The sequence below is a fragment of the Plutella xylostella genome, chromosome 17, assembly GCF_932276165.1.
Source record: "Plutella xylostella chromosome 17, ilPluXylo3.1, whole genome shotgun sequence".
Taxonomy (NCBI): domain Eukaryota; kingdom Metazoa; phylum Arthropoda; class Insecta; order Lepidoptera; family Plutellidae; genus Plutella; species Plutella xylostella.
The window spans coordinates 7,348,038-7,371,841 of record NC_063997.1 but is presented as its reverse complement, the minus strand read 5'-3'; the positions used below and the strand labels follow the sequence as shown (position 1 = coordinate 7,371,841).

Genomic DNA, 23,804 nt, shown 5'->3' with positions numbered 1-23,804 from the left:
CCCTAAGCCCTAAGATGACCTTTTACATGCATACAATATACAAGCTGTACATTTTGTACACATTACCTTTTTTAAACTCGATCACCAAAATAAACTGGCTTCATTCCCCCACAGATCGTCAGCCATGTCAGACACATCAGAAGCGCCGAGCCTGGCGTCGCACGTGCGGCGCGTGCGTGTCCCCAGCCAGGCCTCCGACGTGGACCAGTTCCTCGACGACCTGTTCTCCCCTGTTCTAGACCCGAATATAGACGAGTTGTCTGACGCACGCTCGCTCGTCGCCAGCATCAAGGGAGGAAACACCTACAGCCAGTTCATCGATGATCTACTCACCTGTGACTATAAGGAACAGATGGATACCCTAAATAGTACAGATATTGAAACCTTGATCAAAGGCGGCGGGAAGGAAGACTTGAAGGTAAAGAAGGATAAAATGGCCGTGAGGAAAGATTCGAATGTGGATTCCGTAGATGATTACATAACGAATTTGTTTGATCCGATCTTCGTGAATGATAGTTTGAAGCGTCTGACGGACAGCGAGAGGCTGTCGGGTGCCATCAAGGGCGGAGGCGCGACGCCGCGGACCGCGTCGGCCAACACGTCGCTGAGCTTCGGGTCCCCGGGCGGCCTAGCAGGCGGGCTAGCGGGCGCGCTGCCGGCCGGCATGCCCGGCACGCCCGAGGGGCTGGCGGCCGCGCTGGGCCTCACGCTGCCGCCGCCCGGCACCGTCGACCTCGCCACCTACCACCAGAACCTGCAGCGGGCCTTCCTGCAGAGCGCCATGGCGCAGAACATACAGATCCAGCAGCAGCTGCTCGCGCAGAACCAGGCGCTGCAGACGCTGCTGGCCGGCCAGGTGGACGAGCCCGCGCCCGCCGCGCCCGCGCGCGCCGCCGTCGTGCACGCGCAGGTGCACGCGCAGGTGCACTCCCCTCCGCGCGGCCCGCCCCGCGCGCGCCGCCCCTCCAGCGAGGGCTCGGGGGGCGCGCCGCCGCCGCCGCCGCCGCCCATGCCGCCGCCGCTGCACGCCACCGACGAGGTGCACGGCTTCATGGACCCGTACGGCCGCGCCAAGACCGTGCGCATCGGCAAGTGGCGCTGGCCGCCGCCCAAGGACGCCAACGGACAGGACATCACCGAGGACTTCACCAAGTTCAAGATGCGGCAGATCCAGCGCCGCCACACGCCGCAGGCGCAGAGCAACGGCGTGGAGCACGAGGCGCGCGGGCGGTCCCGGTCGGAGGCCTCGCCCGGCATCGAGTGGGAGGAGTACGAGGTGGACCGCCCCGCCCCGCGCTCCCCGCCCGCCGCCCGCGCCGCGCGCCGCAGCTTCGAGATCGGCGCGCAGCGGCCCTCGCCCGGCAGCGTCGGCAAGCTCAAGCTGAGCTCGGAGATGCGCCAGCGCCTGGAGCGCGTCACGGCGAGCCACTCCGTGCGCAGCTCCTCGTCCGCCGCCGACGCGCCGCGCACCGTCAACAAGCTCGAGGACACGCGCAAGCTCATGCTGGAGCGGCAGCTGGGAGGTGGCGGCGGCGGGGGAGGGACTCGATGGGATGCGCCTCCTCCACCTCTACCCCCAGCGCCGCCCGGCCCCGCACCGCCGCCCCCCGCCGCTCTGCCTACGCCTCCGGACAAACCCGCGCCGCCGCCACCCGCGCCGGACTCGTCCTCCACGTTCGCCCAGCTCCGCCGGGACCGGGACACGTTCGGTGTGCACCAGAACCGCGAGGCGGACGACCGGCACGCCTTCCTCGCCAACTGGAACTCGCGGCGGCGCGAGTCGCCGGACGCGCGCGGCGACGACCTCGCCTCGCGCTTCCTGACCGCGGACCGCCGCGACGCCCGCTACCGCGACGACTGGGGCGACGACCACGCGCGCGACCACCGCCACAACGGACACGACTGGGACTCCGAGAGCGGCGCCGACCAGCTCGACCACCGCGACGCCTTCTCCGGACGAGACGCCTCCGAGATATACGAGATACACCCGACAAGAACCGAGCGTAGGAAAGAAGAGAACGGCATCGATGACGGCTACGACAGAAGTAAGCGGTCATCGCCTTATTCCGATGATTTCGAACGTTTCGATGGTCGTAAGAACTCCCGTGAGATGCTGGTCGGTCGGGCGCGGGACAGCCCTCGCTCGGACATCTATCATCAGGACAGCAACGACGTCAGCAAGCGAGCCACGTTCAAGACTCACATGCAACAGAAGGAGAGAGACAGGAAGATGGAGGCCGAGCGCCGCGCCTCTGTGTCCACGCACGTCACGGATAGAACCGAACATTTAGAACGTAAGTCGTAACTATTGATAACTTTTATTAAAACAATTTAATATATAATTTCCAATCAGAAATATAACTATTTAATCTTTTACCAGGTGATGTCCCGGCGCCGGCAGCACTACTACCCTCAGACCGCACGCTCATCACCTACACTCGAGTGCCATGGAAATTACGAGTCAGGAAGGAAGTCTTCACACCAATAGAGACTTACAATGACCCGCAGATACTAGATTTACTTTATGCTCAGGTAAGTTCGATAAAGTAATACTATTTCATTGTATTTTTTTATTTTTACGCTGTCAAACTATAAATTTGCTAGCAAAAACTGACATTTACATACACTTGTATAGTCGATTTTTTATTAAAGAAATTAAGATTTTGACAGCTCTAAAATTAGAATTTGTGCCTTCAGAATCGACATCATTGTGCATGTTAAATATTGATAGCGTGTGCTGTCGTTTAGTATCTTTGTTCATGAATAAAGAGTGGTGGTAGTGGAACTGCACCGCGATTTTAATAAAAAACCACTTCGTATTTTTTGTCCGTAACTCTATCTTGATCTGCCTGTGCATAACTCCATGTCTATGAGTAAAGTTACCCTTCCATATATTTCACATTACCTTACCGACTGTAAAATAACCATAACCTAAACTTGTCTAACAGATAGTATACGACATCCAATCCCCGGCTCCATCGCTCCGTCTGTCAGCCAGCGAGCGTCGCGCCGGCGCGGCCTGGCTTCGCTCTCACGCCAACACAACGCCAAGAGTACAGACCAAGATGCAAGCCGTGGAGATGGCTAGGGAATGGCCCTTCTACTTCGCGAGGTTGTTTACCGCTAGGATACCGCCTGGGGAGAACGCTGTGTTGGCTATCTCGCATAGCGGGATTACTATTGGAGTTAAAGGTTTGTTCTATATACCTAACGGTCAATTCTGAATGTTAAATTATGGTATTGATGCTGTTGCGGGTGTTCTAAGACACCATATCCCGCGTTCTAATAACCTAATTAATAATATAATGTACTCTGTGCTAATTATGCTAACCTAATTATGTTGTGTTTATGGCTATATAGGGAATATAGCTGTAATCAATTATTAGCTACACTATTTTCAGTTGGAAATAAAAAAAAACCTAAAATAATGTCTCTTATGTTTTACTCAACTGTTGCCGACAAAAATACCTCTGGAAGAAACCATGTCAGAGATGAAATCGTATAACAGAAACAAATATTCCGAAATTCTTGATTCTTAATCTCTCCACTTCTTCTTCAGGCGCGCAAGGTCTCCAGATCCGTCGCCAGATCTCGCTATCCGGCCTCCGTGCTTCCTCCCCCGCGCCGCAATCTCTACAACTGGGCTCCTTCACTCTACACGCACCACTCGCCGCGCCCGCCCTCGCCATTGTCAACGAGTTTGCACTGCTTTATGACCAGGTTAGTAATATGATCGCATATATATTGACATAGAAGCCACAAGAGCCTGAATATGTGCATCTATAGAATATCACGATAGAAAAACTTAGAGCCACGGTAGCTCCCGCACCGCAGTCCCTACAACTGGGCTCCTTCACTCTCCACGCACCACTCGCCGCGCCTGCCCTCGCCATTGTCAATGAGTTCGCGCTGCTTTATGACCAGGTTAGTAATATGACCGCATATATATTGACATAGAAGCCACAAGAGCCTGAATATGTGCATCTATAGGATATCACGATAGAAAAACTTAGAGCCACGGTAGCTCCCGCACCGCAGTCCCTACAACTGGGCTCCTTCACTCTCCACGCACCACTCGCCGCGGCTGCCCTCGCTATTGTCAACGAGTTCGCACTGCTTTATGACCAGGTTAGTAATATGACCGCATATATATTGACATAGAAGCCACAAGAGCGTGTGCATAGGATAACACGATAGAAAAACTTAGGACCACGGTAGCTCCCGCGCGGCAGTCGCTACAACTGGGCTCCTTCACTCTTCACGCGCCGCTCGCCGCGCCTGCCCTCGCCATTGTCAACGAGTTCGCATTGCTTTATGACCAGGTTAGTGCTTCACTGTGTTATACTGTAGGATATGACCACAGATATAGATAGCATAGATGCCGCAAGAGCGTGGATATATGCCTAGGATATCACGATAGAAAAACATAGAGCCACGGCAACTCCCGCGCCGCAGTCGCTACAACTGGGCTCCTTCACTCTACACGCGCCGCTCGCCGCGCCCGCTCTCGCCATTGTCAACGAGTTCACGCTGCTTTATGACCAGGTTAGTAACATGACCACAGATATAATATTGGCATAGAAGCCACAAGAGCGTGGATAAATTATGCATAGGATATCACGATAGATAAACTTAGAGCCACGGTAGCGCCCGCGCCGCAGTCGCTACAACTGGGCTCCTTCACTCTGCACGCGCCGCTCGCCGCGCCCGCCCTCGCCATTGTCAACGAGTTTGCACTGCTTTATGACCAGGTCAGTAATATGACCACAGATATTGATGGCATAGATGCTGCAAGAGCGTGCATTTATGCATAGGACATCACGATAGATACAATTTAGAACCGTGGTGGTTCCTCCACGCTGCTCACTTTTATTACTATTGTCAACGAGTTCGCACTGCTTTATGACCAGGTTAGTACTTGACTCTATGTACCTGATACAGTAAGATATCATATCAGTACAGTAAGTACCTATAGATGTCGCGATTGCATATACTTCGCGTGCCCTGGCCTTGCGAGCAAGACCAAGACAGATGCTCTGTGAGAGCGTATATATGTGATTTACAATAACGATAATAATGGCTACTTGCATTATCCATACCTACACTAGGTACCTGAAACTATATCTGTCTATACCACAATCGATACGGACCGAACACAGTTTTCATGCGAGAGCGTCACACACACACTGACACTATGCGGGAACTAATTTGCAGTTCATAAGGCAGCAATATTAAATTGTGTAATACATAATTTCATACAATTCAAACATACGATTATGTGAAATATATAATAATCTATCGGAAAACCACTGGTACCTAGATACCTATATAAAAAGGTACATAAAATACCCTTTTGTACAAATCATTAGAGATCAATTCATCACATAACTCTTGACCCGATGGCATTAAAAATATTAAATTTACTAATAAAGTGCAAAAAACACTCGTGGAAGCCCAATTCTTTACTTCCGAAGTAGGTAGCGTTGCTCAATTCAAGTCGTAAATAAAATACGAGCGTATCAAATAAAAAATAGTATTATGTAATTTGATGATCGGTCAGTCCCTGATTCGGTTGAAACTGACTGACTACTTTCTATCGATTTCGATCCATCGACTTGTTAAATATTATGTTTGGATTGTCATGTAGGTACTTACATTATTTTGTGGGTAAGTCTTCTTGCGGAGGTGAACAGTAGCCGTGGTTTAGCTGATTAAAATAATGAACTGTATATCCAATATATAAAATACTTCTATATTATATTCTACTTTTTGCATATACGTATTCATAATTAGTCAGTAACTAGCTACTCATAAAAAGAAAATTTTCTTCTACTCTTATCTATTCCTGAAGTCTTCTAGAGTATGACGGCAAAGTCTTCATTACACCAGACTTCATCAAATAAATCTGTAATCGACATCGACTAGTATAGAATCGACTCTTGCCTTACTCTATCGCGGCTCTGAATCAGGAAGAATCATCGAACTCATTCAATGTGCGGATACTATGATCAACAGACGGGTTTGCCTCAAGGCCCACTTTGCATGACAGTGTGTTGGGGTCGACGCTAACTCTATTTTGTTCAGGTGTCGAAACTGCGGACCGCCAAATAAATTAGCAACACGTCAATTTTGTAATATGTTGACAATCTTTGTGTTAAATAATTTAACGACTACCTGTCACTAACTGTGCGATAATTTCTGGGTCGGGCTCGTAATCAGTAGTAATTAAATATCGTAATTATTGCTGAATATTAACAGGAAAATGAGTTCGAATTTTTGTCTTGTAGAGCTTACGACCTCCCAAATTTTACCATTTCGTATGCCGTAACCTATATAATTTTATAAATTGTTGCAAATATCTTGATTACTTACCTAGGTATAATACTTAGTTACCTAGGTATAATACTGATTTCCAGTCTAAAAAATTGCATAATTTTAGTAATCTTTAAATAGTTTTGTATCTATTAGATTATTCCGGTCACGATTGTGAATGCACGTTAATTAGTTTATTTTTATCATCATTATGTGCAACAATTTTGGTAAATATATAAAATATGCAGGTATTTATTGATGACATCATTTCATTAATTATAGGTATGACTAGGTAAGTACAAACCCATTATAGTCACAGGCAGTGTTAGGTTTATCTATGTTATTTTACATTGTTGGAGACGTCTCTCAACTCGTGTAATAAGAAATCTAGAGCGCCAATACGGCACGGTTCCATACGCATCACCGTATATTTTACACGAAAATATTATGATAATTAGTGTGAATTTAAAACAACTTTCATAATAATGAGGACGGACGTTTTAAACTTACTTTGGAGTTTGATGCTTACTGCTATTATTAAGGTATCATTGATTCAGGTGTCATTTTTTACTTATAGGTGAATAAAATATAACATTTTGCCGAGGGCACCCTCACATGATAGTACGTTCAATTGAAATGAACCCTTACCACAAATTTTATTTTTGATCAATAAATACGTAGATTGAAATCATCGCCAATAATCGTTAAGGCCAGACACGGAAGTTTCGAGCTCACATACAGGAATCCTCGGCACGTTACCGTTTTATATAGAGGCAGACCCGTTACGCTGACCGCTTTCCCGTGTTCGCTTTACTCTATGTCCTCTGTGGCTAGGTTGCTTGTTTCTACAAAGAATATTAGTCTTTACATTAATGGTGAATGATAAAGTTGTGGCCATACGGAATAAACTTCCTATGCACGAAATGCCTTCTAATAATTAACCAACTTTGAAAAAGGGAGGAGGTTCTTAATTCGTCTGCTTGTATCTGTACACTGACCATTTCTCAATGCTCTATTTTTGAAAGTTAGTAAGCATTCGGAATTCATTTCTGTTTCGTTACTTATTCGCTAATGTATCAAAAAACATATTTATGACAAATCATTATACAGGGTGGCCCAAAGAGTGACGTCCAAAGGAAAATGTTTGATTTCTTAGGTCAAGGGGTAGCCAAATCACCCCCATGTATGTTCAGCAATTTTTAGTAGTTTAGGAGTTATGATTTTTTTAACTAATGTTCTACGAAAATCGACCTCAGTGGATCAATTATGTTTTATTATTTTTTTGGATAACTTTTTAAAATTATTTTTTATTTTTGTGTCATCCTCTTAAGTTGTTCTTTTAACCATAAAAGTTTCAGCTTCCTAGCTGTAATGTAAGTTAGTTATTTTTATATCGAAAGTTTAAATTATATCATCGAGCTAGACTGCTCTGAATTTTCAACTTGAAATTAAAAATTGAACTAGATATTCTCATGATCCCTTATTAATTTTAAAAACTCCGCAAGGTTCCAATATAACATAAAAATAAAAATAAACTATTGCTTAATGGGGTATTTTTTGCAGAAAATAGCCCTCAAAGGTACCTGGGTGGAAATTACCTCATTAGTCAATTGTTTCAGAAAGTTGAAAGATTCCTGTTATGTCATTACTAAGGACTAATTCAGTTAGAAAATGTTTCAAATTAAAGGGAAAATAAAATTATTTACTATTATTTTTTATTTAAGTTACATTTTTGAATGTAAATTCTTAGTAAAATGTTTATGTCTGAGTTGTAAGATTTATGAGATAATTGTATTATTAATAATAAATAAATAAACTCAAATAATTCTTTTACAAATTTACTCACAATAAATTTTCAAAATGGCGACCTCCCACAGCAATACACTACCTACATCTACGCAAGAAATTTTCTTTAAGTCAAAAAAGTTACAAATTTCAAAAATATGACATCTGTCAAAAAGTTAAACATGTCAAAAAAGTAACTTTTCTCAAAAATGTGACATCTGTCAAAAAGTGACATCTGAATGAAACAGAGAAGCGTAAAGGCGACTTAAAGAAAATTTCTTGCGTGGTTCTACCTTTTTTGGCATAAGATTTTTTTGCCTAATCTCGTATTGCATAGTAACGTTTGGTCAAAGTCTCGTTACGCCGAAAATCGTATGGCATAAAACTCGTTTAGTAAAAAGTTATTTCGCATAACATTGTTTAGCCTAATAATGGTATGGCCAAATCTTGAATAGCCTAATAATGCTATGGCATAGGTTTATACAAAGTAATAATATTCGTTTGGCTTTAACTTTGACGGAGCGTCTCCCTACATAGCGCAAACTGGTGCCTTGTATTGTTTCCGCTGTTTGGAAAACGCTCCGCTCCGCTTTGCTGCGCTCCGCTTTGGTTTTGATGAACATGTGCACCTAACACGCTCCTCCTCGCTTTGTTCGTCGTCGCACCTATTTTTAGGTTTCGATCTCATGGGGTTTGTAATAATTATATTGGTCGTTAACTTTCGATTTTTTGATCATACAATATCGTGATTTTCGGGATGTAGGAGAAAAATACCACAATTTGTACATTTACTACATACTTAATATAATATTATTTATTAAGATAACATTAGGAGAAACAAGATTATACATAGGTATAGACGAACATAAATTTGAGCAAACGAAACTTAGGTGTTTAAAGATTGTGCCTAAAGAGTTTTAGACGAAACGAGCCTTATGCCACATAAGTCTTGGCAAAGTGATGGTTCGGCCAAAAAAGTTTAGACCTTACGAGTTATGCGAAATGAGTTTTGGTCAATAAAGATTATGCCAGATGAGCGGAACCCTTCTTGCGTAGATGTAGGTTGTGTATTGCTGTGGGAGGTCGCCATTTTGAAAATTTATTGTGAGTAAATGTGTAAAATAATTATTTGAGTTTATTTACTTAGTATTAATAATACAATTATCTCATAAATCTTACAACTCAGACTTAAACATTTTACTAAGAATTTACTTTCAAAAATGTAACTTAAATAAAAAAAATAGTAAATAATTTTATTTTCCCTTTAATTTGATACTTTTTCTAACTGAATTAGTCCTTAGTAATGACATAACAGGAATCTTTCAACTTTCTGAAAAAAAATACTAATTAGGTAATTTCCACCCAAGTACCTTTGAAGGCTGTTTTCTGCAAATAATACCCCATTAAGCAATAGTTTATTTTTATTTTTATTTTATATTGGAACCTTGCGGAGTTTTTAAAATTAATAAGGGACCATGAGAATATCTATTTCAATTTTTAATTTCAAGTAGAAAATTCAGAGCAGTCTAGCTCGATGATATAATTTGAACTTTCGACATAAAAATAACTAACTTACATTACAGCTAAGAAGCTGAAACTTTTATGGTTAAAAGAACAACTTAAGAGGATGACACAAAAATAAAAAATAATTTTAAAAAGTTATCCAAAAAAATAATAAAACATAATTGATCCACTGAGGTCGATTTTCGTAGAACATTAGTTAAAAAAATCATAACTCCTAAACTACTAAAAATTGCTGAACATACATGGGGGTGATTTGGCTACCCCTTGACCTAAGGAATCAAACATTTTCCTTTGGACGTCACTCTTTGGGCCACCCTGTATATTAACCTTAATGATTTGTATTTGAAAAAGGTTTTCTTTTTTCTATTTACTTACCGATTCAAATGTCACCATACTTCACGTTTTCCGGCCCATATATGACCGGTTTATCTCGGAAACTGCCAGCTAACTACATACTAAGTTTTAGATCCAATAAGTTTATTACACTTTCATATATGCTTCTCTGTGATTACGGTCCACGGAAGTATTACAAAGTAATCTCCTTTCGCTTCAAACAAATTATCTCCTTAAGATCTATAGATTAATATTCTAGTCGAGATTCAGCATTAATTCGCTGCACTCTAGTCGTTTTGTGATGAAATTGCTCATGCTTTTCCATTCTTACACGACGAGCCATGTTAATACCATAAGTGGCCTCACCACAAAGCGTGTCCAATAGTGCGCAAGTCTTACATACTAATGTGAATAAAATGGTATTGAAGGGCTTCTATGTTTTATTTCTCAATTTAAGTAATGAACTTAATACAACCTAAGCAATAACATCAAAACGTGTGAACTGCGAGTTGCAACAGATCTGTTTATATAAAGTTTTATACAAATCCATCCCGTTTATCGTGTTTGATTAAAAATAATGTAGATATGCAAGCTGATGGCCTGATGTTGAACAAATGACGGTGTAGATATCAAAGATGAGCAACGTCACGACGCGGATGGGTGGCCGCATTGATGTATGTCGTTAGAGTAACTACTGACCACGGGTAGAGTTATTTTAATAACTTTGGTCACTCACATCATGCACACAGCTATATAATTCTGAAAAGTTTCGTCTATGTGAAATATTTTATGTACAGTTATGTCCAGTTCAAAACACCTTTTGTTAAAGTCTCCATATGTCGATTGTTTCATTCATAAATATTGCAAAAGCTAACTCTTCGCAGCTGAAAGGAATAAATTTCACAGTAAATAACTTTCAGCTACAGTGAACATCAAAAACAATCTCAATGTGGGTTGCATTAAGTGGTCGTTACTTTGAAGCGAAAAAATCTAAATCTCAGTCATTACAAAACTAATACGGCAGCGAACTGGACAGGTCTCTAGATAATTCTTTTCGGACGACCATTATTTAAAACTGAAAGTGAATTTGTACATCAAGTGATACTTCATAATACCGAGAGGCGTTCGGTCGGTCCGCGCGGAGACGTGACAATACCGAGTTGGTGACAATCGTGATAGATGCGAGTAGCGATTTAGAATCGATATAGGATGAGGTCGGCTGCGGCGGCGCGATGGGGGCCGGCGGCGCGCGCAGTAGTGGCCCCGCCGCGTGCCCGCGCGCACCATGCACCGCCCGCGCCTCTCGCTCGCCATGCGCGATAACTGGCGCCACCTGCAGCGCCTGTACGGCCTGGAGCCCGAGTGCGGCGACTGCGCGCCCGTGCGCCGCGCGCCCAGCCTGGACTCGCTCATCAACTCGTCGGACGCGGCGTCCAGCGCCGACGCCTCCACGGACTCGGATTCGGGAGCCGACACCCGGCTGGAGCGCGACCCGCCGCGCCGCAAGTCGCTCCCGGACCGGATCACCGCCAAGAAGTACCCGCAGAGCTTCTCGTCGTCGTCTAGTGGACACATGGAGACGATACACGAGGAGACGGCCGAGCCCAAGGTGTCGGTCAAGGAGATTCTCGCTCGCTTCGAGAATCTTACTGACAAGACTGATGTGCCCCAACAGGTAAAGCGCTTACAGTGAATTTCAGAGTGGTGATTAAGTCTAAATAAATACGTGCCAACGGTAATAAAACTTAGGTATAGAAGTGTAATTTACAACTTAAAAGCAATCTGTAGTAACCTACTACTGGTATGGCATTTATTAAATATTCATTGGGAATAAGCTTCCCAAGCTCGCCAACGGTTTTCAGAGCGCATTACTACTCTGAGCTTTCTCCATGAATATTTTTTTACTGAGAAACCTACCTTCTACTAGTAGATCGTTATAATAATAAAAAATAATTTTATCTAAAAGAGCATAATACGTTCTAATGATCCTCATTTACAATTCGTGATCGTGTATGTTGCAATTACCGAACAATAAACTGTGGAGATAAAAAAGAAAATGACATGTATGTTGGATGTGTATCGTAAATCACGCGACATTTCAGATAAACATTTACATGTTATAAGTGATAAAAACATAATTATTACGTATCGATTCGTAGTTTTTCGAGAGAATGCTCAAACACACTTTCCAATTCGATCTGTAGGTTCATTGTTTCAATTGTATTCCGAGAAAAAAATATACTCGATGAGAATAGTCGGAAAGTGGCCATTTTCTTTCCCTACGCATTGAAATTGTACTGATACTTTTTATCAATATGCATGCATTTACATAAAAATTATATTCAGAAGTCTGGCTATAGTCGGAATCCATTGGAATAATCTTTCTGACAATATGCCAACACACCCTTACCTATTAAATGCACGCTACAATATTTTATTTAACGATATTCACGGAAGATAAAAAACAACAAATCTACACCCATACTAATTACAATAATAGAAATTCTGTGTTCCTAAATAAAAAGTATATTTCTTTCATTCGGTCGGTACGAGTTAGCTAACCTAGCAGTAGAGTTATAAGTACATATTTACATTTTATTCCACTTTCGCATTTTAGTTACATACGCTACTGTGATTCCTATCCGTTTTTCCGCAATTTAACTGCATTTACTGAAATACTCGTTCGCTAAATTTAGCAAACGTCGAAATGGCGGTCATTGCTGAAATAATAGAAAATGCGCGGATTTATTGCTTATTACAAAATCAAATTGTTTCTCCATCGATCGGGAGTTTCTATCCTTTACAGTTAGTGTATAAACTCACATCTGTATTAAATGGTGAGTGACGAAATTTTAATGTAATAAGTCATGTCTTTTTACAAAAATGCGCTTTGTACAGCCATGTAATTTGGTTGTGTTTCAAGAACATCATGACATCTAATGCAGAAATTGATTATTGAATACGGATACAACTGGAATAAAGGATAAAAACAATAATAAACCTCATTCAAAACGAGTTCATCAGAAAATATATAGGTTTTTTGCTAAATGTAACCACTGAAGGCACAATAGAAGGTGCAGATGTGCTAAGTCGGTCATTCGACACACTTTCGGCGTCCACATTATCATATGAATCGGGCGGTCAGTGATATAAACATAAACCCTCATTAATTATGATACTAAACTCAAAAGTAACCGCGGAAGTGTATGCTCGCTGACCAAGCCTCGGCTTTATCAATCTTGTAAGATTGATCTTAATTGTTATACCGTCTCGTAATAGACTACCCTAGATTTTCTTTGTACTTTATAGCTAGTCTCCTTTTATCGTAGAAGCATCTTATAATCTTTACGTAAGTACATCACAAAATAAATGTAATCGCAGCGCTATAGACCCGCCTTTTTTCGATCAAACTATTCCCTTCGTATTTTACAATTGAGTAAAAATGATAATAATATGTTGAGTAAATCTAGTACGATCAACCTTAAATCTTTTCCAAAACATATGCTAACTTATTTCTAAACCTTTGAATTTTGAGCTGCGTACGATGCAAAGATAAGTATTATTTATTTTAAATGAAGATGAAGCCCGAGCTTGCCAAGGTAAACTGGCACTTTGTTGTCGTGATTACTGTCAACAACTGCAGGTAAACACATAGCTCACATACCATGCTATCGAGTTTTGGGCTTGGCAAGGAATGTCTCCAAAGATATGGACATAATCCTATACTTTATTTTTTGCGTCTCAGATAACTCTGGCTGGTCTTAAGATATTCTAAACAGTTGACATTAAAATGAAGGGTATATATACCTAATATTGAAAGTAAACCATTGAATTTCCATTGAAACGCAAGTAATATAATTATAAAAAATATAAATATTGGTTTTTGGGGAATTCTTTTGTACCTAATGTATAACACTGCAATGATTAATAAATAATACATAAGTCAATGATAGAAGCACGACTTTTGGTAATGAAATTATAAACAATCAACACGAAGTTACGAGCATGTTACAATACAAGTACCTATAGTATCTAATAATAAGGGAAAGTCGGTTTGCCAGTGCGTGGTGCGTGCATGATGGTTGTGCAGCTGTCAATACAACGCCGGATTGTATGTCATTTGTCACTCAGTAATGAGTAGGTGCGTTTGATGATAGTATGCCACGGTTTTATATAACGGCTGTACTCGTGTGCCTCTTAAATTGTCGGTATGTAACTTTATAGATATGACGTATTCCGTTTTATTATAATTTATTTAAATAAAGCGTTAAAATGAGGTTTATAACATTGTTTTATACTATTTCAGCTTTCGGGTATAATATGTATATAGTGTTGTCAAATAATAAATCCAGTTTATCGGTACATATTGTTGGTGTTTTACGTAAGCCGATGTAACACAACACACAATCATCTTTGCACGCTTTAATCTGTCAACAAATGTGCCCTCCCATATTGATTACGATGCAAAACTAATGTGGACTCGTCATGCCGCCGATTTCGAGGCCTTGATGACAATCGCCTTTGTCAACCGAACCATGGTTCCGTTTCCGAAACATTAGTGCACAAACCAGGCGAATTTATACCCTATAGACATTAATGCTGTGAACATGTACGCGGTCAAGCTTTTGTTGTCAATTTTATCGTGGATCCGTGAGAATATACATTTCAAGATCTGTAATGACGTAATAATGGTGGTACCTACGTCGATAGCTCAGTGAAATTTCCAGCTCGGACGGAACCTCGCGTTTTCAATCTTAATTTAAGATAACAGTAATGACAATCAGATAAAACTTGCTATTTCACGTTGAGGCGTCGATGTTGCGACCATGATTTGCTCTCGAAACCCGCACTAAATTCCCACATACAGCAAAGATATGGCCAGTTACGGTAGCGTTGCATATCATGATCTCTCCGTTACCTCGATTAAGATCACAGTGGTTCGATTTACTTAATTTTCTTATCGTTAAATTGCATACATGGTTGGCCGCGATATTAAATTGATAGAGTATGTTTCTGTCGTGTCAATTTCGCCGACATTGTTTTTGTCCCTTTTCATCACAAATGCTACAACAAAAAACTAAACACCTAAATATAGAGATAATGAGTTGCGTAAACTAAATCATGAAAAACATTTACACCTATAATACCTAACTAAATATAAATAATAGAACAATATTCATAACAAATATTGCATAGGATATAGTCGAAGTTTAAGAAATTGAAATGTAAGTTCTAAGCGCGCGTTGATGTCTAATATATAGAAATATTTTATCAACGCGCATATTCATTCAAAACTATTTCACTGTTTATATCTTTTTTCTCTATTCAAGGTATTATATTGCCTATTTACATATAATTCTAATGTAACAAAAAATGATGACGATGTTATTTTATATCGCATATGAAGTCGTGCTCGGAAGAAAGTGAATCGTTTATTCACGCTGTTGTTCGGATTAAAGTAGCCGTGGGGTAATTAGTCGGCTCAAATTGACAATTATTGTGTAATAGAGCTCTTTATGGAGAGCATGAGTGGATTTTCTCGCTTTCTAAACATATGAATCGACTGAATTCACGAGTTTTACTACAGGGTAAGTATAGGATTTGTATGGGGAATATATTTATAGTTTTTTAAGTCTGGGTACCTAAAAACTTTGTTATTATAGTATTTTACTAGAATTTATAATCCTAACTTTATTCGATAAGTACTGATAAGATTATTGACTGATGAGGATGATTATAAATAATTTGAGCGATCAAATGTTCATCCTGACAAAAAATAATTGCTTCTACAATAAAATAAATAATTCCTTCACGACTACACGAGGAAGAGGTTTTTATTGGCATTTTCTACCTGCAGATAGATTTATAGAAGGCACGTGCTGAGCTCCGAGACTCAGACAGAACAATACAAGCGCAGGCGCAGGGGGTCGCTCTACCATACGAAAAACCAAGTTTCAGAAAGCACTAACACAGATTTTATCTACTATCTAGTTGAATTCAACGTATCGATTCGATTGCATAATATAGTTCCCGTACGTTAGTTTGTTGCTAAACTAGAGTAACCCCTCGGCATCCATAATTAGTCGCGTGAGAAGGTTCCGTGTTTAGATATCAATAGGTTTGCTCCAACTTTGATCTTTTATCTGAGCATGTAACGATTAAAAACATATTGTAAGGGATGGCTTAGGCGAGACAAGTGAAACACGCGACTGTCCAGTAAATACTCATTTATTTAATAATAAGTTGAGACTTATATTAACTCTGTACCCTACGTCACTACCTGAGTACATATCATCCCTACATCCCCATCGGAGGGAAAAAACAAAACATAATGATTACATATTGTTGTTTTGTTGTATAGTAATACAAATTATAAAATATAGATTAATGCGATTACATAATCGGTTACATAATGCTGAAGATTAAATGAATAACATATAAAAGGTATACATGTAGGTACACACGGCAACGTTAAATGGTTGGCAGGGCACACTAACGTAGGTAGTGTATATGTGTGTGTCAGCGACGTCGACGTAATTATTTAGTTCTGGGCAACCCACACACGGATATTGTAAGCATGTAGTTGTGCCAGTGACAATGATTCATTGTTTTTATGATATGAAGCAAAATTTTGCAAGGCATTGTAATAGATTGAATGGCTCAGTTGGTATGATACAAGAACACAATAATAGGTATGGTGGTTCAAATCCCACTGAACTTACAATATTCCTTTTTTGTTTTTTTTTATAGATTTAATTTATTTTTTAAGATGGTTAATAATAGTATTGTAGTATATACGAATAAAAGCAACACAGAAAGTAAATGAAACAAGTTATTAATTGTTAAAAAACCAAATTTATTCTTGCCGTAACATAAACATTAAGGATGTTACGTTTTTGTTGTTTTTCGTTTTAAAACATAGTTGTAGTTTATATTAATAAGGAAAATTTTCAAATAGCAGTTTTAAATCATAATAAACATCAGAAAAGGATGGACTGGCTGTTTTACTAAAGTAAATAGGCAAGTCATTAGTTATATGAATCAACATGTTAATTAGCTCGAAATAAGATAACTTATTCCAACCTCAGTAACAATAACATCATTAACACATTGGCTTACCCATAATTGTAAATAATAATAAGTCTTTAACAAAATAACTAAAATCTTATACAAATGAAAAAATAAAAATTACTGAGCTAACCCCAATAATTATAATTTTCACCACTTTTTCGCCATAATGTCTTACGTCCATCCTTCTCTGACTTAAAGGACTTTTCATCACTAAATATCACCACATTGTTGCACCAATCAAAGTTTAAAATAGTCAGTCGCAAAACGCACTCTGTTTTGACATCGTCGGATCTGATCGGTTAGAGCAATTTTCTTCGTCGGCTTCCGACACCGCAACCCAGCAGCACGCAAGTGAACCCGTACGGTTTGTAGGGATAGATTATGTGTTGTGGCCGTAGAACGGGTGCTGCAGAACGGATCAGCGCTATGTGCAGCTACGATATCTCGATGGCGTGGTGATGCATCCCTATAGTCGACTACTGTCTACATGTCCCGAATCTGCGTATCGGTGAACCCATAATTGAACAGTTCTCCTCTGCAAACAAAAGAAAACAAATACTTAGCTTATACAAATACAAATATTCTAACAGTCAAATAAAATATTTACAATTCTATGTTACTTACCGTTAAACGTCTTGCGATTTCACTAATTGTAATAGTTCATATAAATATGATTATCTCCGCCTTTTTGAACATGGTTAAGTGACTTTCCATACTGACTGCGAAGAGTAATTAATTAAATGAGGCGTTTGTTAAAAAAAAAAAAAGTTCCTTTTTGGAGAAATAGATGGCGTTGTCTGGGGTTGTACCAACTTTCAAACCCTCAGAACACACTCAGATCACAATATGTTATTCTGTGAGGCTATGGATCATGGTCCCTTGCCAATCTGAAGATAGAGTTACGAAAACGGAATGCCAAACTAACTGGACGGAAAGCATACGGAAAGCCGTCTTGGTTCAGAGGTAAGTTTGATCAAAGCATTTACAATAATAATATAGTAGCAACGTAGTAGTGCTTATGTTATATTTGCTTTGTCATTGTCATCCAAATCCTTTGTAAAAGGTGCAATCCATTGTTGCGCCTGGCTTTCATCATTTGGAAATTTATGATGTCCTTTATTTTTACAAGTTGCGACGGCACACATTCTCATCTTGTCTTGTAAGTATTTCTTTGGGATCTTATTTAGGATCATACAATAAATAAAAATAGAAAATCAGTTCTCGCACGCAGCACCCGTTCAAACGGCGCGCATAGAGAAAAGAACACTACGTGACGGCGCGGGTAGAACTATTCACAGAATACTTAGCACTATCCCAAGCCACATGCAGTCTGAGCCTCGGAAGGATGGCTCGCGCTACCACCCGACATTTAATCACAACTAGTGAGTTCTTATTCTGAGTTTAGTACTCTTTGCTCTCTATGTAATTTTTGACAGTTGGTACACTGCGTTTTCACGCCATCTATCGGCTTACCCAAAAGCTCAACTGACAGCTGTCAAGGAAAACGGCTCATTGACAAATCACAAAGTGAATCACTTTGCAGACGCAGAGGTGAATTGTCACTAAAACTAAAAACAAATTTCGTTTATTCATATTGTATGAGGGTAGAATGGTTTTAATTCTCAAATGAAGAACGAATCATATATTTTTGGCGAAGAGAAATAGTCGACAGCTATGCAGCTTGTAGTCATTTGTCAGTTTCAAATATATTAATTTTATACTCAACAGCGTTTAAATTAACGCAAAATTTGAATTAAGTTAAATAAAAGTAACCATCCGTGGACTCGAACTTACGACCTATGTTTCATTAGTCTAACATTCTACCAATGAGCTACGAAGTGTATAGACACAGGCAGTGAAATTTTGCTTCACATCAATTTTATAACTATTTCACTAACACTACCGGTTGATATTTTTATGTCACAGCTGGTATACGGGCGTTTGCCTACGCGCAAACTCGTTTGTGCTGTTGTGTGTGTGTGTGTGTGGTTTGTTACTGGTGTGTAAACCGATTTCTGCGTTTATGCACACATAGACAACGTTAGTGTGCACACATACACTACGTTAGTGTGCCCTGCCGACCATTTGACGTTGCCGTGTGTACAACGTGGTTACAACATTACACGAGTACACATTACTAAAATAAACACATGTTATTTAATTGATATAGAATAACTATACTTAATTACTAGGAAGGTAATACAATTTCGTTCTGTTTTTGTGAATAATTTCTGGTTTACCATTTTTTAATATCTCAACATTCGGTGATATATCTCTAATAACTTTATAAGGACCTAAATAGATATTCTGTAATTTATTACCTGTCTCGTTTTTTACTAAAATTAAGTCGTTTGGTTTATATTCTATTGGATTTTTGTTAGAATCATATTTCTCTTTTCTTGCTAATTTACTATTAATTAAATTTTTTCTAGCCTCGCTTTGTACTGTTTGTAATCTGAACTTTAACTCTAGAGGATATGAGTCAACATTGTACAGAGGTTCAACTGTGCCATTAGTTAAATTAGATGGCAAACTGCACTTTTTACCAAATACCAACTCGAATGGAGTAAATTTTGTTTCAAAATGTACTGAAGTATTATATGAAAAGCACCAATAAGGAAGCCACGTGCTCCATGCTTCCGGTCTGTTGTCAGTTTGTATGCGTAGATAATTTCCTAAACCTTTATGTGTATTTTCTAACGCACCAATGCTTTGATGATGGTAGGCAGTAGAGTTTAATTTTTCTATTTTTAAAAGTTTACATACCTCCGTAAATGTTGCTGACATAAATTCGGCCCCTCTGTCGGTTCCGATGGAAATTGGCACCCCGTACTTTAGTAGGAAATTAGTAACAAAACACCTTGCAATCTCCGTCGAACTCTTAGTAATCAAGGGAAAAGCTTCCACATATTTTGTTAATTCACATTGTATGGTTAGTATATATGAATATCCATGGCAATCTTTATCGATAGGACCAACTACATCTAAATAAACTTTTTCGAATGCTGTGTTTGCAGTTGTTGTAATCTCCATAGGCTCTTTTACATAGTGATTCGAATATTTTTGTTTTTGACATTTGTCACACCTTTTTATGAAATTTTTAATATCATTTTCCATTCCTGTCCAAAAGTAATATTTTCTTATATTATGTAACATTTTCCTTATGCCTGCGTGGCCACTCGTAGGCAGTAGGTGAAAGTCATTAAGAATTACCCTTTTATCATCTTTATCTTGTATTCTCATAATATCTTTTAATATACAAAGTCGTGGTCCGGACCATTTTTTCATACTTTTTATTTCGCGCATTAATTTTTCAACAAATATTTTATTTTCATTATTTCGTAAAAAATATATTTCTTTAATATTCAACTCATCACAAAAATTACTTAGCTCTCTCACAAAAGCGCTTGGCGTCGGTTGTGATCGAGAAGCTAGTTTTATATATATCATATTTTTACTTGAATCATAACATAAATAATTGCTCTCTTTATCTATATCTTTTCTTAATCTCAATTCTCGCAAGTAAGTATTATCTATAAATCGAAGCTCTACCGAATCCTGCGGTTTATTACACATTTCTACAACTTTCGGTTGATCAGACCGGCAGTCGGTAGGAATAGTAATATCCCGAGAATCCTGAGTCGCTTTCCTGCATTGCGCACGCGTCATCACATTCATAACTTGCTCATTCAACTCTTTTAACTCTTGTGAACTCACACATATCCTGGATAATGCGTCTGCAGCCGCATTATCTGTTCCTTTCACATATACTACCTCGAAATCGTACTCCTCCAAAGTAAGGCGAAACTTGGTCAACCTACTTGAAGGGTCCTTCATACCAAATAAATATACTAGTGGCTTATGATCCGTAAAAATTTTAAACTTTCGCCCGTATAAATATGGCCTAAAATGTTTCACAGCCCATACAATGGCCAATAATTCCTTTTCAATAATTGGGTAATTTTTTTCCGCTTTATTTAGTCCTCTACTAGCGAAAGCTACCGGCCTGTTATCTTTATTCGATAATATCGCTCCGAGAGCGTAATTTGATGCGTCAGTCTGTAGTAAGAACTCATTGTCTTGCGATAGGTCGGGATATTGCAGAATAGGGTGACCAATTATTTTTTCTTTTAACGTTTCGAAAGACTTTTGACAGTTATCATCCCACTCGAATACGGCATTTTTCTTACACATTTTATTTAAGTGATATGCTATTTCCGCGAAATTAGGAATAAATTTTCGATAATAGTTGACGAACGCCACAAATCTCTTTACTTCATCCGTGTTTTTAGGAATTGGGTAGTTTTTTACAACTGTAATTTTATCAGGATCTGGTAAAATTCCATCAGCTGATACAACATGGCCTAAATAAAGTATCTCCTTTTTTAAAAAAGTACATTTTGATGGGTTTAATTTAAGGTTCACTTTTCGCAGTCTTTCAAAAATTGCCTGTAAATTTTTATTATGGTGTTCTAAATTTTTCCCGAAACAAATTAAATCGTCCAAATATATTAGACATTTTTCGTAAGAAAGACCAGACATAGCTATAGACATCATTCTGGAAAATGAACTGGGACTTGTCTTAAGACCCATGGGCATCCTAGTCATTTGATACTGCCCAGAGTCGAATGCGGTGTACTTACGACTGTTTGGATCTAGCTCAACATTATAATAACTTTGATATAGGTCTAAATGAGAAAAGTATATACTTCCGGATAAAGAATCGAGAATTTCTACAATATTCGGAAGCGGAAATTTATCGTCTTTTATGCAGTTGTTCAATTTTCGGTAATCTATCACCAATCTCCATTTCTTTTCACCATTGACGTCGGTTTTTTTAGGAACCAAAAGTACCGGACTTGACCACTCACTTTGACTGGGTTCAATAATCCCTTGTTTCAACATTTCATCAATTTGTTTTTGTTTTTCAGCTTTTTGTGAATATGGTAATCTATACGGCTTAGAATAAACGGTATCAGTGCCCGGTTTCAAGTGAATAGTATGTTTATAAATTGGAGTCGTAGTTAATTTATCGCCATTTAAAAAAAATACGTCCGAATATTTTGCACATAAATTTTCTATGGAGGCTTGTTCCTCTTTATTTAGGTAATTTAATTTTAATGATGAAAATAATTGTTTTACGCGATTTGCATCAATTTTATTTTCATTAAGAATACAAATGTCGTAATCACAAGCCTTTTGTATACGCGGTTTAATTTCATTTAAGGTCAAGTTATTTTCAGTCGTGTTTAAAATTTGGATCGGTATTTGACCGTCAATTGGGGCAACTAGAGAACTAGCAATAAACACCCCTTCCTGAATCTCACTTGCACAAACCAAGCATTCTTCTTTCATATCAATTTTAAGAAAATGTATAGATTCTGACCTAGCTGGAATATTAAAGTTATTTTGAGTTGAAGAATCATTATTCATTATAAGTGGAATGTTGAATATAGTTGAATTATTTTGAAATGAGATGTATTTATCTTTGAAATTTAAAACAGCCTTATACTTATTCAGAAAGTCTTGTCCTATTATGCCGTCAGCCTTACAAGGCAGTGTCTCAAATACATAAAACACATGCGTCAAAACTTGATCATCGATAAGCAGCGGTAAGTAAATATATCCCATAGCCTGGACTTTGCCACCTACACCATTTATGACGATGCTACCTTTATGGATTGGAAGATTATGTTCTCTGACATGTTTATATTTTATTGCCGATATGGAGGCGCCTGTATCTAACAGCCAAGTATAAACATAGTTTTGGTTAGTGGATAAATTTATATGACAGTTGTCGTTGCACACATATATATGGTGATTAGTCACGAAAAAACTGGTTTTCTGGAATGCATTTGGAATTGTTGTCTGACTCTAAGACATGAATCTGCTCCGGGCGGCGTCCCCTGTTAAAGTAATTATTAGAATTACCTGTGTATCTGCCTCTCCGGGGTCGCATGTAGCCTCGTCCCGACGGTTGTCCTCGCCATCCTCTACCAGATGAGGTATTAGCATAGCCACGACCTCGACTGGAGTATGCACCTCTTTGTTGATAACTCGACGACGAGAATGGAGCACCCCTTTGGTTACGGAATGTCCTGGCTCTGAAATTACGGTTATTATTATTTCTCTGTATGGTAAAAAGTTCAGTTGCCTGTGACGATGGAGCATCCTCATCAACTGCCGCTTGTATGGCATCTTTTAAAGATGTGTAGTTTCTAGCAGAAATAACAGTACCTAACCTGCGACTACGCAAACCTTCTGCAAATTGTTTTATCGCTTGACGTTCGTTCAGTGGCTTTAAAACATCAAAGCTGTTTGAGTTGTTTTCTGATTGAGAAATTGTTAGATCAACAAACATTTCTGATAGTTTTTTGCCAAACTCATCAATACTTAAATCATTTTGTTTCAAAGTCATCATTGGTTTTTGAATAGCACTTGCGGACTTCTTAGGAAGTAGCCTTTCTTTCATATCTTTCAGTAAATCGGATACAGTATCATAATTCTGTTCCAATTTCAGCTTCGCACTTTGGGAAAGTCGGCTTTTTAGTATAAAAGCAATTAAATTATTTGTCGATTCTTTTTTCAAAACAGAATTATAATATTCTACCCCGTCTATTAACTGTTTTGTGTTAGAAAGTTCGTCTGTCATAACAGGTAATAAATTCAGAGCTACCTTTAAATCAAAATCCATTTTTCCACTTGTTTCGTTTTCTTTTTTACACAATAATATAATTTCTTTATATATTTTTTCAAATTTATCAGTATCCCTATATATA

General features: G+C 39.2%; 1 protein-coding gene across 1 annotated transcript in view; it reads left to right on the top strand.

The window, feature by feature from the left end:
* Nucleotides 1-23,804, top strand: part of LOC105380456 (unconventional myosin-XV) — a 90,112-nt gene that overhangs the window by 42,486 nt on the left and 23,822 nt on the right. The window contains exons 19-22 of the mRNA XM_048626990.1: nt 115-2,294; nt 2,381-2,532; nt 2,949-3,192; nt 3,560-3,720. Of these exons, the coding sequence (XP_048482947.1) occupies nt 115-2,294; nt 2,381-2,532; nt 2,949-3,192; nt 3,560-3,720 (2,737 nt within the window). The remainder of the gene's footprint in view (nt 1-114; nt 2,295-2,380; nt 2,533-2,948; nt 3,193-3,559; nt 3,721-23,804) is intronic.